Genomic DNA, 18106 nt, shown 5'->3' with positions numbered 1-18106 from the left:
GACCACCTGTCTAATCTCAGAAGGTGGAGGCTCCTGAATCAAGGCCTCTGCAGATGACCGGAGAAGTTGAGTAGGTTCATATGGGAGGAGGCAGTCCTTAAGATATGCTGGTCCTATAAAACATATAGAACTTTAAAGGTCAGCCCTAGCATTTTGAATTGGGGTCAAAAACTAATTTGGAACCAGTATAGATGGACCAAAACTAGAATGATATGATCCTTATGACCCATCACAGTTAGCATCCTGACTGCAAAATTCTGCACCAGTTTAAGTTTCCAAATGTTTCTCAAGGGCAGCCCCACATAGAGCACATTGCAGTAATCTAATCTAGATGTTGCCAGGCATGTACTACCTTGGCCTTGCCTCCTTCGCCCAGGAAAGGCTGCAGCTGGCTAACCAGTTGAAGCTGGTGAAAGCCACTTCTGCCCTTAGCCACTGCTTGCTTATCTACCAGTAGCCCTGGGTATGCCACTACCCCAAGCTGAATCTGACAGACTGTGTGTGTATGTTATGTGCTGTCAAGTCACTCCCGACTTAAGGTGACTGTATAAATGACCTCCAGAACGTTCTTTCATTGACAGCCTTGCTCAGGTCTTGCAAACTGGAAGCTGAGGCTTCCTTTATTGACTCAATTCATCTCATGTTGGGTCTTCCTCTTTTCCTTACTACTTTAAAGTTTTCCTAGGTCGTGCAAACTGCTGTATAAAGGCTTAACATGCAGAAATTTACTGTGGTGCACAAAGTTGTATATTGAAATTTTTGTGGGTGTAGAATGAATAAATATTAAACATAATTTTGGAAAAGTTTGCTGTTATAGCCAACCAAATGTTTACTAATAATGTTTAATATGTCACAAAACAAACAGAAACGGGTAGTAAAATTGTATTTCCTTGTAGATGCAAGTAATGTAAGGCTTCTCAATATTTCAGTGCATGCATGAGGTTTAAATCTTTATCATGGAGTCTAATATGAGATCTGTCAAAGTGTTGTGAAAGTGACAAGAAAATAGAAATTGCTATAATCGTATAATGGTGTTGTAAAGCTGTAAATCAAGAGCTTTACTTCTGCTGAGAGCACTATGTTACACTGATATGGCAGTCACTTTAACGTCAATACACGTTTAAGAAGGAAATATGAGCTCATTCCACAATAATACTGAAGATGTATTTATTTACTTCATTTATACCCCATCTTTCTCCCCCACGGGGACCCAAGGTGGCTTACATAATTCTCCTCTCTTTCATTTTATCCTCCCAGTAACACTCCTGTGAGGTAGGTTAGGCTGAGTGTATGACTGGCCCAAGGTCACCCAGCAAATTTTCATGGCAGAATGGGGATTTGAACCTGGTCCTCCCAGATCCTAATCCAGCTGTCTAACCATTGTACCATGTTGGCTCTGTGATACGATGGTCAGAAATTATCTGAAAGTAAGAGAGGGGGAGAGGCTGTTTCCAACAAATATTTGCTATTTTGCAATATGTAGCTTGTTATGTGCTACAATACTGAAAGTCAGGTATTATTTTTGCAGTACGTTTTATTGGAATCATTTAAGAGGTGGCTAACTGACATATTAACCTTGATCCAGCAGGAGCTTTGAGTATGTACAGATGCTTTCGATGAACATGAACCAGATGTTGTTACCCATGTCCAAAATGGAGAGATCCAAAGATCCACCTTTTGTTCATGGAGGTTGGCACCGAGTGCTCTGATGTATCATGAACTCAAGCTAAGCCATTCATGCAAATCCGTGATGGCAGACATGGTTATCTGAAATACATCATCCCATGCATTCCACTTCACATTGGCAGAATGCTGATGGTGTGTGTTCTCAATAGTCTCAGTCTAGATGGGAGTGAGTATCTTTTCCTATCTGGAGTTTTCACTGTATGCAGTAGTTGTATGGGAAAAAAGTCTGTTTTGGCTCTTTTCTCATTTAAAAAAAACCATTGTCAGAATTATACCTTGCATATTAACCATCCTCCCTGCCAAGCTGTAGACAGAAGAGTGCGAAAGTGTCCCCAATTTAGAAGCAATTAAAATATTTTTACAATATGGGTATAGATAGGTGTGACAATTCCGGAGTGTGAGGAATTAGTCTCTCCCCACACCCCCCCAGGATGCTCAAATGGTGGGTGGGTAGGATTTTTTTTAAAAAAAGATGTAAAACATAATAATGTGTTTGATACATTAGGGAAAAAATCTATGTACTAACTCATACCTTGTGTCTAGAACAGATGACTTTTTAAGAACAATTGTAAACCATCAGTGGCCCATGGGGACCCTTCAGGCGGTCTGTAGACCAGGACAAATCTAACCTTTTATTATCATGGATCTCTCTCGCATCACCTACACATTTGTGTGTGTGTTTACTCTTTACTGTTCCATGGTTGGAGAGCCTTAAGCCTCTGTTCTGCTCCTAGGACATATCTTTGGTTCTGTTCTCCTCCAATCTCTTCTGGCTTTCTTCAGCTACAAGCGGAGTCTTTGCTCCTGCCTAGCAGGCTCAGCCCCCAAGGACAAAAGGATCTCATGCAGACGCAGATTCTGGGTTTATATAGAGTCAGAAGAACCTCCTGAAGATGATGTGGTACAATTATAGACAGAGAGGGAAAACTATATGCAGAAGAATAACAGGGAGGATGCTGTTCATTGGCTATCTGTTCTGACTGCCTTGTGGACCTGTCCCTCCCATTGCTCAGGGAATTAAAGCCAGGCAGTGAGGCACTAGAGTAACTTACTAACTAGGTTTCCAGTTTCCAATTGCTTTTGAATGAGAGAATTACAGTATTTCCGTTTTGGCCTTTGAAACCCGTAATATTTATGAATGGGTATGGTTTACTTGATACCTTAATCAAGAAACTGACTGCTCATTGCTGTTGCATAGCACCTTTCTGCATGTGGCTGTCTCTTGATGGGGGCTGTTGTTATCACTCACACACAGCAAACCAGTGTCTCATACAGTTCCATTTCACTAAAGAAATACTTTGATGTGTTGCAAAATCTTTCTATGTTACATTCCACAAATATAAAAAAGGTAAAGGTAGTCCCCTGTGCAAGCACCAGGTCATTCCTGACCCATGAGATGACGTCACATCCTGACGTTTACTAGGCAGACTTTGTTTGCGAGATAGTTTGCCAGTGCCTTCCCCAGTCATCTTCCCTTTACCCCCAGCAAGCTGGGTACTCATTTTACTGACCTCGGAAGGATGGAAGGGTGAGTCAACCTTGAGCTGGCTACCTGAAACCAACTTCCATCAGGATTGAACTCAGGTTGTGAGCAGAGCTTGGATTGCAGTACTGCAGCTTATCACTCTGCGCCACGGGGCCCCTGTCCACAAATATAGGTTTGTATTAAAGCCAGGCTAACAGTTCAGTCCAAAACAGTTGCACCCTTCTAAGTTTATTATTGAAGTCAGTGGGCTTAAAAGAGTGTAACAGTGCTTAAGATAGCACTGCAAGTTTCCATTGTATGGTGATAACAGACTCCAATATGACCCCAACTATAAAGGTACTATGAATCTTTTTGCCATTTAGAGGCTGAAAGTGAATCTTCCTTCAGTTTGCTCTCCTGATAAAAAATGTTCAGTTTCCAAAATAAATGGAAACACACAGGCGTGCTCGAAGATAAATATAATTGATGTTTGCCTGGTTGCATTTGTGGATCTCTTGTTAGAATCTGTTGTTCTAGATGTAAGTAGTTAGATAGGGTCTTGTAAGGTCAGCACAATGAGTGTAACAGTAATAAGCTCCAACTTTGAAACTTTTAAAGGCAATTACATTCTTTCAGAGCTACAGAACTAATGCGATCTGAACGCTAACCTGCGGGATTTTTTCTAAATTTATTTAAACAGTAGTTATACCGGAGTACAACGTATCATTACATAGACTTCCCGAAAACTAAAAATAACTGAGTGTTATTAAAAAATGAAAAAAAAAGCAGTTTTTTCAGATCCTAAAGCTTGAAGTGAAATCCACAGTGTGTTTCTGTTTGACTTGGTTGAAGAAACATTCTTGCTGTTGGAGTTTTGTCTTAACAGCAGGGTAAATTTAAAGCTGAGCTGATGAAGCTTTGGAACAGCGCAGGTTGTTTAGGCAGGGCGAAAAGGGTTTTAGGAATAATGATCTTACTAATCCATTCCCCCCCACCCCCATAATTAACTTCTGTGTCTATACTTAGTGAGGAATATTACACAAACACTGAAGCAGCAAAATTTGTCTGGGTGTTTGTATAATGCCAGAAAGCATAATTCATTGAAAAAGCATTGAGGTTGTAGTCTTTAAAGGATGACTTTAGGCACCAGCTAGAATTGCATTGACTGAGTGGGCGTGAGTGGGTAGATAATAGGAGGATAAATGAAACAAAGGCACACAGTCACCCCTTTCCCACAGAAGTGTAATACTTGTATGCTGAATTTTTGACATGATCAGAGTGCTTAATGTTAACTGAAAGTTTATATAGCGTAGTGACTGGCCTGAAATAAAGGTTACAGAGCCTCTGAACTCAGTAGGTGGCTAAGCAAACTAGTATCTCTCAGCTTCAGTATTTTGCCCTGAGAGTGGGTTGGGGTATAAAATAGGGTTCAAAAAGAAAGTTGTGAAGCACTTCAACTGTTTTAAACACTCTGTAAATACAAAAGTATTTATCCAAATACCAGATGTGTGATTTATAATAAGGGAGTAACAGCCCATTCCTGAGCTGATTGCGTAGGGGAACGGCAGGGAAGAGGCGCAGCCGCTCTTCTTCCTAAGCCGTTTCCCCTACGCCGTTAAACAAAACAAAAAAAGCTGTTTCGCCTCATTGAAAACAGCGAGGCTGCGCCTGCAAAATAGCAGGCGCAGCAACGCCGCTCCGGCTGCCGGCGCAAGTGGCCGAAAGGGGGTAGGAAGCCGCCTAACCTCTCCACGCCGTTGCCACCACCTCGTGATTACATGCACTTACGCTGGCGGCGGGGTCAGGCCGCCTCCTAAGAGGTCCCCCCCCCTCAGGAATGGGCTGTAAGTCTCCCAAGGCTGAACTGAGAGTAGGAAAAAAGGTTTCAAGTTAGTATCTTAAGTTCTTCACTACTGGACTGTGGCATAAGGTCTGTTTCTTTTTCCTTCAGATGCATTGTTATCCTTTAAGGTTTACATACTGAAGAGTCTTAGAGTCCTGTGTCGTTTGTCTTCTGGCCATCTAGCCTTTTTGTAAATTGAGAAACAGCCAAGCTATGAAACAGTGATGAAAAGTATAGAAGCATGTGATTTTATGCTTTTAATTTCTTTTTCCTTATGAACCGCACTGTGATAAATTTCCCCTTGTTTAATAACAGGCTGTGCATTCTAGGTGGGTTGAACTAGGGAGTCGGTAGAAATTAAGAAAGAAAACTTCCCATGAAATGGGCCTTCAGATTTCATGCTGCCCGCAAGTGTGTGATTCTAGAGTGCATTTCTTAGTTGTGGGAAAAATGAGCAACGGTGCATGTATAACTTACAGGCTACTTACCTTGGAGGGGGGAAATCATTTTCTCTGGTTCAGGAGTTTCTGTCATAAAAAATTGAGGTGCTAGACAAGATTTCTCTTTCACAGAAATTTTCCATATAATTTATCATCCTTTAACCAGTTGTTCCTGTAGGCCATTCCTGATTCTTTTTTTTAAGTAAGTGGTGCTACCATGATGACAAGGCATAAGGGAGCTTAATCCTGCTACTTTTCTCCAAGTGCATTACGTTTTAGTGAATGACAGAAGGTATTGAAAATAATCCTCCAAAACCACTGCATCAGCATGAATTCATGCTAATTCTATAATTATTCTGAGAGTCGGAAATGACTTTTTTACCTTTCTAAAATTGTAGTGCTTTGTCTGTACAAGCCTTTCTGAATCTGTGGCGTGACCATAGCTAAGTGCCTATGCTTTGCATTAAGAAGGTTGCAGGTTCAGTCCCAGGCATCTCCAGTTAAAAAGGATCCAGTAGCAGTTGAAGTGAAAGACTCCTGCCTGAGAGAGACTGCTGCCCGTCAAAGTCAGTACTGACCTTTATAGAGCAACGATCTTCATGTGCTTAATCCCTGCTAATATTAATGAGCCCTGGTTGTTGCAGGCACATGCCTTAACCATGTCAGGGCTGCTTGATGGAAGTTGCATGGGAACAAGAAAGGCAATGCACGACCCTGGTCTTTATCTGTTAATCATCCTGGGGAAGTAAATAGAATAAATTTAGACAAAGCTGTAACATTCTGATGTAAAAAAGCTGTGTATGCCCTATCAATTACTATTAATTTTGTTCATCTTAACGAAGATGACCTTTTCTAAAATTTTAGGATCCCTGACTTTGTGAGAGAAAAGCGATTTGGCAACTGGTTGAGAGATGCTCGGGACTGGGCTATTTCACGAAATAGATACTGGGGGACACCCATTCCATTGTGGGTCAGCAGTGATTTTGAAGAGGTAAGTAAGAACATTGTTTGATCAAGAAAACATTCATTTTCTGTTTTCAGTGGGTGAGAATCTCTAGTAAAACATATTAAGAATACAGTTTAAATACCTTTTAGTAAGATGTACATTGCAGTGACCTAGTAAGAATGCTTGCTTTGTAAGTAAGTATTAAAGCTGCCAATCACATCTTCTTGTTGGTCCTTCAACTTCTAAGCAAGAGCAGTAGGACCTGTTTGGGAATTTTGCATGAGAAGAAGGACTCTGACATCTCGTATCTGTCCTCCCTTATAGAGGTCTGGGTGGTTTGCTCGTGAGAAAATTTCACATTAGTGGGAGCACAGAATGGTGTAGGCAAGTTTACTATAGAAACTTGTGGCTCCAGTTAAGGCAAGGTAAAAGACTTAGCTCTTTTCAAGCACTTGGAGACTCATTACTTCATCTTGAGAGCTGAGGCTAAAGTGTCTTCTTTTGGGCTTTGCAACAGAGTTACATCACTGGCAGCATCTAAAATGAAAAGCAGTGTAATTCCTTCTATTAAAACTAACCAAAATAATTCAACACATTGTTTAGGCTTTCAAGTACACCGGAGCTGGATGTTAAAAAATAGGAGGGGTGTGTGTGAGAAAAACACATATTTCTGGCCATGGTGTTCCCTGATTGATTTCAGTGGGCATGGGATATGGTTAGCCGATTGTGCCCCTAGCATGCAGGGCAGAAGAAGCAAAAATGGAAACCATTCAGTAGAAAATATAACAACTAATAGATTGCAATCAGCTACCGCTAAAGATAGAAATTACCCTTGGTGTACTTGCTTAGGAGGGTAAGAGCAAGTCTGTGACTCTTCCATTGGCTATGCATGGGTCTTTCCAACCTTACTTGAGTACCCATTCCATCTGCAGTGTTCATGTTAACTCAAGTTCCAGGAAGGGAGTAGTATTGAGCTTGCAGAATTAAAGCAATTTAGAACATTTAGTCCAAATAGCGATTTTATTAGTGACTACCGAAAGACAGGCAATTTATAAAAGAGAGGTAAACCTAAGTCTCTTATTCTGGCTCTGAATTGATGCAATATTTGCTGAAATAGCATTAGGATTTCAGAAAGTTAGTACCGGTAAGCTAAAAACTAGCATGTGTATTTATATTTTAATACGTGGTGTGACAGGCAACATTCCATTATGTCACTTCTGACCTTCCCCCTCTTCCCTCCTGGAAAAGCCTCTTTTTCAAAAGGATGTTTCTGGACACATTTCTTGCTATGGGACTCTTGGTCCGTCATGCCTGGGGACTGTGATTTAATTATCATGCCAGATTTGAGTCCAGCTAACAGGGAAGTTACCTATTTTCTTACAGCTGTAACAAACGCCCACATCAGCTTTGGATGAACTGTAGCAAAATTCTAATTAAATAGTAATAGACATTAAGTCTCTGGAGCTAGAGATATGAATGACAGGAAAAAATCAAATTAAAAAAGCATTTGAAAGACTTTTTTCAGTTTTTCCAGTGGAAAAGTTGGGGCGTTTTGGGGAACATCGAAAAATGGAACGGTTTTCTTTGAAATGAATTAAATGTTTAATACAGGGTTTTACACACTCAAAATATTTCACATGAATGCCTAAGAACTTTTTTCTTTTTTCCCAATGGAAATTTGAGGGGTAATAGGGGAAAAAACTCCAATGAAATTCTTTTTTGCTTTGGGAATGAGAATTATTTTTAATACAAGGTTTTACTTTTAAAAAGTGGGTTAATATGGGCACAGACACGGAACGCACAGAATGTATCTATAATTTTTTCCTATATGTAATCCCCTTTCCCCCTTTCTTTTCTTTTTTGTACCCTTTAATTATAAAAACAATAACAAAGATAAAGGGTTTACTTTTTCAATTGGAAAAATTAGGAAATTTGGGGGAATACTGAGAACTTAATGAAGCATGCTAAGATAGAGTATAGCAGTTTTCAGCTTGCTTTAGTATTGGGTATAATAGCAGTTTTGCTTGTAGAAAATTAAGCTATTTGTACTTTTATATTCATTGGCCTATTTTTGGAATTTAATTTTATATGCTAACTGAGTTCTGAATGATAGTATATGTGCTTAGGATCAAACTGTAAATGTGTTTAGTGCCAGGTGAAAATACTCTGGTTTTGTTAGGTCTTCAAGAAGATACTATTTCCATTATTTATCTATATAATTTGATTCTGGAAAAGCTTTTATCTCCATACTGAAAGTTAAAAATCGTTTTTGAAATTACATGCATAAACTGTGGGTTGTATGTAACAATGCACTATTTTATAACACTTGATAAATACTTTTTAATACCATCTTTTTCAATACAGGTGGTCTGCATAGGATCTCTAGCAGAGCTGGAAGAACTGTCAGGAGTGAAAGTCACTGATCTCCACAGGGAAAGGTTAGTGATTATGACAAATGCAAGTCAGAGTTCGTTACAATTTTATAATAGCTAGGACTTCTTGTCCAGGCTGAATCTATTTTTAAAGCGTACTCTTCGTTTCAGAATCTAGGAAGCTCTGTTTGCTCAGACCAGGATTAACTGGTAGATAGTTAAACTTTCTTCCTAGTAAAGCTTATGAAAAGGTATCCATTCTTTTATTTTCCCCTTGGAGAAAAGGGAGAGGGCATAGTGCAGGGTGGTACCATCAGAGCAGGTGAGCAATATGTTTTCTTTCCTGCTAACAAAACAGTTGGCTACGCTAGCTGTTTAGGCTAGCCTTCTAATTAATGTGGTATGTGTTATCTCATTTTTTATCCTGCTTTTCCTTCAGCTCAGGGAGCTTATCTCCCTTCCTCATATTATCACAACAACCCTGTGAAGTAGGTTAGGCTGAGATTGTTTGGTAGACCCAAGGTCACCCACTGATATTCATGGCAGAGTGGGAATTGGAACCTGGATCTCCCAGGTTCTCATCCAACACTGTAACCATTACACACACTATGTTTCTGTCCTTTGTCATACTGGGAAATAGTTTTTAAAAGCCCTGCTACTTGAAAGTGTACGGTCAGGCCTACCACCTGTTCTGAAGTTACTATGATGTCACAGGTGTCCTTTTGGCAAAAGCCACAGGGTGGGCTTCATGATTGTAGCATATTTATAGTTTTGTGTTTTGAGGATTGTAGAATCCAAGAGGGATATTTTGCATCCCCACTTTCTGAAAACAGATTCTGACTTTGAAGTCTCTGACTATTAGAATGTGGTAATGATATATGCCAAATAATTTACTGGGAAGCTAACCACTTCTTGCTCCATTTATCTCTGCTGCTGCCACCTATACCCTTCTCTGTCAAGATGCTGAGGATTGTAGGGTTGGCTAACAATTTGAGGTTGGATGGAGAGCTACATTAACTCAGTGTAAAGTACATGCATGGCCTAAATCTTTTTCCCTTTTGAATATATTTTTAAATTATTCCATATTTCAATAGCTTGAATTCAGTTATTTAATTCAAAGAATGGGGGTTGGGTTAAGCTTTCATGCTATACATTTGAAGTTAGTAAAACCTCTTGCTCATTTTAAATAAGAGTTCATAGGAGTTTTTTTCCCCTGTGCTACCCAAAACTTCTCAATTTTTCCAATGGCAATAAGTCCTCATGGATAAAAGCAGCAACCCCTCCCCCGGTGTCTTTCCGAATGTTTAACCCCACCGATGTTCTTATCTCCAGTTAGGGCTTACAGAAAGTCTGCATTCAGATAAATAGGGTGGAAGTTGAGAACCCATGTTGGTACAGCTTCATGTGTGTTGGACTCTTAAGACGTTTTCCCTTAGGAGTTGGCTTTTCGGCTTTCAGAGTTTCCTATGTAGTATAGTGTCCAGATTACGCGAAGTGGTGGTATGGCTTTACTCTGTTCTGGTTAGACCTCACCTAGAGAACTGTGTTCAGTTTTGGGCACCGCAATTTAAGAAAGATGTAGACAAGCTGGAACGTGTCCAGAGGAGGGCAACCAAGATGGTGAGGGGTCTAGAGACCAAGTCCTATAAGGAAAGGTTGAAGGAACTGGGTATGTTTAGCCTGAAGAGGAGAAGACTGAGAGGTGATGTGATAACCATCTTCAAGTACTTTAAGGGCTGTCATATAGAGGATGGTGCCAAGTTGTTTTCTGATGCTCCAGAAGGTCAGACCAGAACCAACAGTTTGAAATTAAATCAGGAGTTTCTGTCTAGACATTAGAAAGAATTTTATAACAGTTAGAGTGGTTCCTCAGTGGAACAGACTTCCTTGGGAGATGGTAAGCACTCATTCCGTGGAGGTTTTTAAGCAGAGGCTAGATGGCCATCTGTCAGCAATACTTATTCTAGGACCTTAGGCAGATCATGAGAGGGAGGGCACCTTGGCCATCTTCCGAGCATGGAGTAGGGGTCACTGTGGGTGTATGGGGGAGGTAGTTCAGAATTTCCTGCATTGTACAGGTGGTTGGACTAGATGACCCTGGTGGTCCCTTCCAACTCTATGATTCTAAAAGCGTGGTGTTAGACTTCCACAATACACTGTCATATTCAGGTTCTGGATGAAATTGGACTGTGGAGTTTTCTGATTATGTGATTCATTAGGGATCACAGGTTGTTTTAAGTGTTATCCAATAATCTGTTGACCATCATACTTTGAAAAATAACTTAGGCATGAGAGAATTTAGTGTACTGCTCAGTCTGCAAAAGAATTTAATTGCAAATGTAGTACAGGTAGATTTATGCTAAATCAGCGAAGCCCTTTAAATCGTGAAACACACTTCTGGAAAATCTGTGAAAGCTTATTGCAAAATATCTGGTGTAGAATGTTTAGGGTTAGCCAATGGTCTTTACAATATGGCTTGCATAATGCTAATTTCCTATTTGTGCAGCTGAAATTCAATGCCTAAGCTATGTTACTGAAAGATATTTTTCCCCTTTAGTGTTGATCAAATAACCATTCCTTCACGCTGTGGCAAAGGTATGCTACATCGCGTTTCAGAAGTTTTTGACTGCTGGTTTGAGAGTGGAAGCATGCCTTATGCCCAGGTTCATTATCCATTTGAGAACAAGAGAGAATTTGAAGATGCTTTTCCTGCTGACTTCATTGCTGAAGGCATTGATCAAACCAGAGGATGGTAACTTTTTTGTCATTAACTTATACAATGTAGAGCCTTTGTCAGTCCGGATGATCTTAATTTAGCCAAACAGCATTTGGCCAGCATGTTAACTGTAATTTATAAGTCAGCGCTCAGCTAATGAAGTTTCACAAATACAATTTGTATGAAAAGCTTCAAAGTATTTATGCTGTTGTTAGAACCACAGTATGCTCAGTGCTGTACAAAATGTAGATGTGAAATTGTAATTCTTCTCAGACTTAGAAAGATGTGTAGTCCAGAGAGAAGCCAGGGATTGAGGATAGTAAGGATGGCAGAGAGGAAGAGGAATGGAATAGGAAATACAGTACAGTGAAGATATTTCCACTTTTTGATTTCAAGAATTCTCGCCCATGCTCAGCAGATGGTTATGAAGCTGCTGAGTGAGATTGTCTGGAGCAGTTGGGTTGGGAGTCATCAATATGCAGATGACACCCAGATCTGTATTTCATTATCCAAGTCTCCAGATGCATCCATCTTGTTTCTGAATTGGTACTTTGAGGCCATTGCTAGGGAGTCTAAGGCTGAATAAGTGGAAGATGAATCCACACAGGACTGAGTTAAAGCTGGTCAGGAAGGTTCATTCTCTGGAGGGATTGGGTCCACTTGTCCTGAATGGCATGGGATTGGCTTTTGCAGAGCAGGTTAAGAGTTTCAGAGTACTCCTGGCATACTGCCTTGCTGCTTGAAAAGCCGGTTGGTTCAGTGGCTAAGAGTGCCTTCTACCAGTGGCACCTCATTCACCATCTCTTTCCTGTCTTAGAATCAGCTTATCTAGCCATGTTAATGCCTCTGTACCCTCACAGTTAGGTTATTGTAACATGACCTGCTACAGGGTGCCCTTGAAGACAACCTGGAAACTGCAGCTGGTCCAAACTGTTGCAGCCCAGTTATTGGCAGTGGTCAGCTAATGGGAATGTACATTGCCCATTTTGAAACAGCTACACTGGCTGCCAGTGCTGTTTATTACCTTTAAAGCCCTTCATGATGCTGCTTATGATCACAGCCTGGCACACACATATCTGAAGGGCCATATTATATTTTAATGAATAACGACTGGTTGGCTGAGCAAGTGTATTCTTGAGAGTTGTTTTGTGGCTTACATGGGATTCTCGGGAAGTTCCTCACTTTTTCAGGGCCAAGGCTGCTTAGTTTCAGCAGACGATCTGTGTTGGGTACTTTCCTTTATCCATTTTACCTGGTGAAAGGCAGTCGACAAAAGCTGAATTCTTTTGTTGACTTATTGCATCTTACTGATGCTTCTCTCTCTTCCCCTTCCCCTCACTTTTTAACACTCCCCACCCATGAGCGCTGAGCATGCAGTGCTCTTATAAAGTGGACAGCATTTTTGAGTCATTTAAAGGGTGTGTGGGGGTGGGGAATAGTGAGCTTAGGGATATTGGCCAGCTCTAGTCTGTAACCGCCCATAATCTGCTAAAGGAGGAGAGCTGAACTGGCAGGAGAACAAAAATTTTCCAAGCGTTTCTTTCCTCTGCCTACTTTGCTGCCCCTATAGTCTTCAGGGCCCCCAGCTTGCACAATCTAGTTGTAATTCCCATAGCTTACATAAGGAAAATGTGTTAGCTATAAGAATTGTGTTTCTGCAGTTTTTTTAAAAAAATTAAGATTTGGGGAGAAGATAAACAATGTAATGAGCAGAAATGCTAATCGTTTGCATTTAACTGAGTATAGATAGAATACAGGATATAACATGGGAAGTGACTATTGCTATTTAGGTAACTAGGTTTTCAAGTGAGGAACTGAGGATGTTTGTGCTAGCGTGCATATGGTCACATTGTACACACATCTATCCTGAAGAGATGTGTGCAACATTTTTAAGCAACATTTTTAAGCAAGGTTTACAGATGTTATGTAAGCAGTGGTATAGGTACACGCTATAAAAAACATAGAAACACTGCATTATTCATGTTGTTTGGTTTTGTTTGGCACAGTTAGGAGTATTCCTTTGACACTGTAGTTCTGGAATAAGTACCATTGCATAATAGTGTAGTTTGTTATAAGAAACTAGTAATTGGGGGAATGATACAGTAACAGAATTTTGGACAATGCACTCCCTGAATTTCTGTCCCTTTTGGGGTGGGGTGGGGGGTTCCCTGGGTACTAGAATGATCCAGTTCTGTTTAATTAAAATGTAAAGGCATGCAAGAGCTGAAAGCATGCTGCTTTAGCATCAGGTAGTCTAGAATGTGACCTGTCAACTGCTCATTACTGCTTTGTTTTTCAGGTTTTACACTCTACTTGTGTTGTCTACAGCTCTTTTTGGGAAGCCTCCTTTCAAGAACGTCATTGTAAATGGCCTAGTTCTTGCCAGGCAAGTATAATACTTCACTGTTTCTCAAATTTCTGCTTCAGATGAAACTGTGTGCTGCAAATGTTGAGCTTTGTCAGCATAGTTCATGCTTTAAGGCCACTGTTTAAGTCCTGGAAGGGATGTGAAGTTGGCAGAGGAGGTTGGCCATTGGAGTGGGGCCGTAGCTCAGTGGTAGAGCATCTGCTCGGCATGCAGAAGGTCCCAGGTTCAATCCCTGGCATCTCCAGTCAAAGGGACTAGGCAAGTAGGTGATGTGAAAGACCTCTGCCTGAGACCCTGGAGAGCCGCTGCTAGTCTGAGTAGACAATACTGATTTCGATGGACTAAGGGGCCGATTCAGTATAAGGCAGCTTCATGTGTGTTCATGTGTACCAGCAAGAAATCTTGAACGGTACATGAACCTCGGCTATTCTACTGTGAAGGGCCCAACCCTTCAGAAAAGAGCTATGTTTAAATCTCTAGAATGAAACAAAAAAGGGTAGAATACAGAAAATAGTGCATCTAAATAAGGCTTAGGATGACTTTGAAATGTTAAATATGGGAAGGAAATCTGGGCTGCTTTCTCTGACTCTGCCATTGGTCCTTATATTGCTGTAGTTTCATTGTTGTCAAGGGCCAAGCGCTTCAATCATAAAAGCCCTGGACTTACCTGGGGCTGTTTTGTGGCCGCAGGGTGGAGGATCGGACCAAGAGGCAGATTCTGTGCCCATGTGGCATTAAAGGCTTTCCCCTGGGTCCACCCCTCCCATTTTAAGGCCACATGGCTGCCAGGCTGCTCCCAGTTCGGCTTTGATCCTCCCTCTTGCCCTCAGTTCTCTGTTTTTGAGCGAGGTTGTAATTCTTGTTATTTCTTACTTGTCACAGCTTTGGGTGGTTTTAGGCAGTGGTGCTGCATCCATTTGCAGGGGAGGCTGTGGCTGCATGCCCACCTCCCCTCAGTGAGGACTCCCTTAAGGGGTCTTGGGGGTGGAGCTGGGTAACATCATGCCCAACTCAAGGGCAGTCGCTTGGCTTCACTCACAGGTGTCAAGGGAACTACGCAGAGGTTTGCTCCCATGTGGGAACCCTGGTCTTGCCATTCCAGGTCTACCCCCATTATGAGGGCTGGTTTCATCAGTGAGCAGGCAGGTCGCCCGATGCCTGGATCTGTGCCCTATGCTCGCCAGTGCTCCAGCGGCTGTAATCAATAAAGTTGTGGCCTGTTTTATCCCAACTTAGTTGTTGCATGCATATGTCTTCCTCCCTGCCTCCTTCTCCACCCCTCAACTGCCCTTAGGACCGCAAATGGTAGACTTATTTCTCAAGAGTAGCTTGATTAATTGTGAGAATTCTATCAGCAGTATATGTATATATTGTCATAGTGTCCATGTTTTATCTCTTCCTAGTGATGGGCAAAAGATGAGTAAGCGAAAGAAGAATTATCCTGATCCAGTAAACATTGTAAATTCATATGGGGCTGATGCACTGAGGTCAGAATCTACAGTTTTTTCTTCCTTTTTAAAATTTAATATTCAAAAGGCTACTTTTGCAACCTGTTTCGATTTGTTCATGTGCTGCTCCTTAGCATTGGCATACATGTTTGATTCCCCCATCGCTGTATTGCAAATAACTTTTTAAAAAGCAGAATTACTTTGTGGTGTTCAAAAAGGGAAATATTGAGGAACATTGAGACATCTTGGTGGGATTGTGAATTAGACCTAGGGGGTTACCGCACTTTGTATTCCCAGCGATGTATTAAGAGTTTGAAAATGTTATAAAAAACATCGCTTTAAAAGGGTTTTTGGATACCATGGCTTATAAATGGTTGGAAGACGTCTTCACAGCTAAAGGTGCCAAACAAAGTGCGAACAGTATTTTTATAACGTTTTCAAACTCTTAATACATCGCTGGGAATACACAGAAAGTGTGAACAGTATTTTTTATAACATTTTCAAACTCTTAATACATCGTTTGGAATACAAGTGCGGTAACCCCCCTAGTCTAGACATGCAGTGGTAGAAGTTTGAGGTGGCAGAATAGATTATACCAAGTCAGATAGCGGGTGGAGAGAGTCACATTTTTAAATATTTCCCCATGTAAAAACCCATTGCAAATAAAACAATAGGACATCAGGTAGAAATTTCTAGCTTAACCCTTCATACACTGTGCTGCTTTTCCACTTAAAAGAAATTATTAATGTGAAGGAATGTTGCAAATCCATATCCTGTTCTCTGCAGTGGTAAAGTCCATCCTGCTTCCTCCAACACCCTTCCATCACATTACCATCTAATTCTGCTGCATTTCTGGATCAGGCCTTAGATAGGTTTGTATAAGGTTTGTTAGTTTAGAAATGACTTTTTCTTACAGTTCACAATCTTCCCCCCTAACTTCTGTTTTTTGATGTATCGGTGGATATCTGCAAATCTGGATTAAAATATTGGGAAAGGTTCTAAGAGGAGGAATGTGGTTGGGATCAGACAATGGACAGGACAAGGCTCATTGACCAGGGTGTGCAGTTTTAGCTGTTGTGTATGGTGAAGTGCAACTGTGCCCTTGCCCAGGAAAGTCTGTCCTGACTGTTGCCTTACTGGATGTTCACACAAAGATGTGGTGATTGTATAGCACTTATACACACACAAAAAATGAATTCCAGATTTTATGTGGTATACCAGTTGCATGGTTTGCATGTGTGCATATGTCTTTGTGTATAGGTACTATGCAAACATTATGCTCATGTTTGTGTTATCTGGAGGCAGGACATCTGTTTCTGAAGCATGTAGGGTAAACGGTATGTCTGCATGAACCAGCCTATTGTGAGATACTTCATTTGCACAAATGAGAGACTTTAAGGGAAGGTTTTCATACTGACATGTGCTTTGGGGGACAGTTCATATAATGAAGCCTAGGCTATGCTAGAAAGGGTATGGCTGAGAGGAGTGATGTTGTCTGATCCTAAGTAAACCAGAGTGTGTCTGCACCAATTTTAAAAGGCTGGAATTTGTATAAAATTGGATGAAAAATTGCATTCAAAATGAATGATAATATAGCCCTTTAAAAACCAAATACTCATCCATCCATCCATCTGTTTTTTGGCGTTTGTCCCCCTCTTCCTTGGGTGTTGTTCCCATTCAGTCCTCGCAAGACTCATGTGAGGTAGGTTAGGATGATGAAGAAGAAGAGTTGGTTTTTATATGCCGATTTTCTCTACCACTTAAGGAAGAATCAAACCGGCTTACAATCCCCTTCCCTTCCCCACAACCGACACCCTGTGAGGTAGGTGAGGCTGAGAGATCTCTAAAAGAGCTGTGACTAGCCCAAGGTTACCCAGCTAGTTTCATGTAAAAGAGTGGGGAATCAAACCCGGTTCTCCAGATTAGCGTCCACCGCTCATGTGGAGGAGTGGGGAATCAAACCGGGTTCTCCAGATCAGAGTCCACCGCTCCAAACCACCGCTCTTAACCACTACACCACGGTGGCCCAAGGTCACCCTGAATATATTCTTCCTAAAGAATTGTTGCCTTAAGGAATTTGAAAACTTTCTGGTATGGATAACTTGAAATGTTAGCTGCAGTCGTCCCCCCCACTTGAGTAACAGTCCCTTTTCGATGTATATCTTGCATGATAAAATACAGCAATCTTGAGTAGATTTATTTTCTTCTTTACCTAGATGAAAATGCCAAAATCTCAGGAGTGTTCATTATTATGCCTATTTTTTTTAAAAAAAGTTAAATCTGTTTTTGCCTGCTGCCTATCTGATATGAGTACAGTAATATCTTATTTATACATACTCCCACACACAGAGGATTCTGGGTTCATTTAAGGAGAGAGTGTTCCAGTTCAGTTGTCGGAACTTATCTGAAGTGCTTGATGTCAGGTACTTGATGTGTTCCATTTATAGACTAAGCTACTTCTGACTTTCTTGTGGGTTTTTCTTTTGTCTGTACTAAGCTAATTTGGCTTCTGTGGAAACTCCCCCCCCTCTTATGCAAATTTGGATTAAGTACTACAGAAAAATATCCTTCTCAGCGTATTGGTAAATGCACAGCTTTTGAGCAGTTATGCATTTAAGCTGCTTAAGGAAAATGGAGAGTTCCAGATGGAGGCAGGGGCAGCTATCATGGTGTTAGCTTGCGTTGTGCTCTTTGGAATCACTTACAGGTTTGGTGACCTTTTACAGCTACATTGTTAATTGTATTTATTTGAGGTTATTTGGATCACTGGCTAAAACATAGTCTACATGCTGTTTTTGCATTCCTGTTTTGCATGCAATCAC

General features: G+C 40.9%; 1 protein-coding gene across 1 annotated transcript in view; it reads left to right on the top strand.

The window, feature by feature from the left end:
• The window catches only part of IARS1 (isoleucyl-tRNA synthetase 1), a 108178-nt gene that overhangs the window by 40250 nt on the left and 49822 nt on the right, over positions 1–18106 (top strand). Inside the window, exons 14-18 of the mRNA XM_056853478.1 lie at positions 6299–6425; positions 8745–8818; positions 11310–11504; positions 13768–13854; positions 15240–15323. Coding sequence (XP_056709456.1) covers positions 6299–6425; positions 8745–8818; positions 11310–11504; positions 13768–13854; positions 15240–15323 — 567 coding nt within the window. The remainder of the gene's footprint in view (positions 1–6298; positions 6426–8744; positions 8819–11309; positions 11505–13767; positions 13855–15239; positions 15324–18106) is intronic.

The sequence above is a fragment of the Euleptes europaea genome, chromosome 1 (genome assembly GCF_029931775.1).
Source record: "Euleptes europaea isolate rEulEur1 chromosome 1, rEulEur1.hap1, whole genome shotgun sequence".
In the NCBI taxonomy this organism is placed as follows: Eukaryota; Metazoa; Chordata; class Lepidosauria; order Squamata; family Sphaerodactylidae; genus Euleptes; species Euleptes europaea.
Note: the sequence above shows the minus strand (reverse complement) of the source record. Positions and strands in the feature narration are given on the sequence as shown.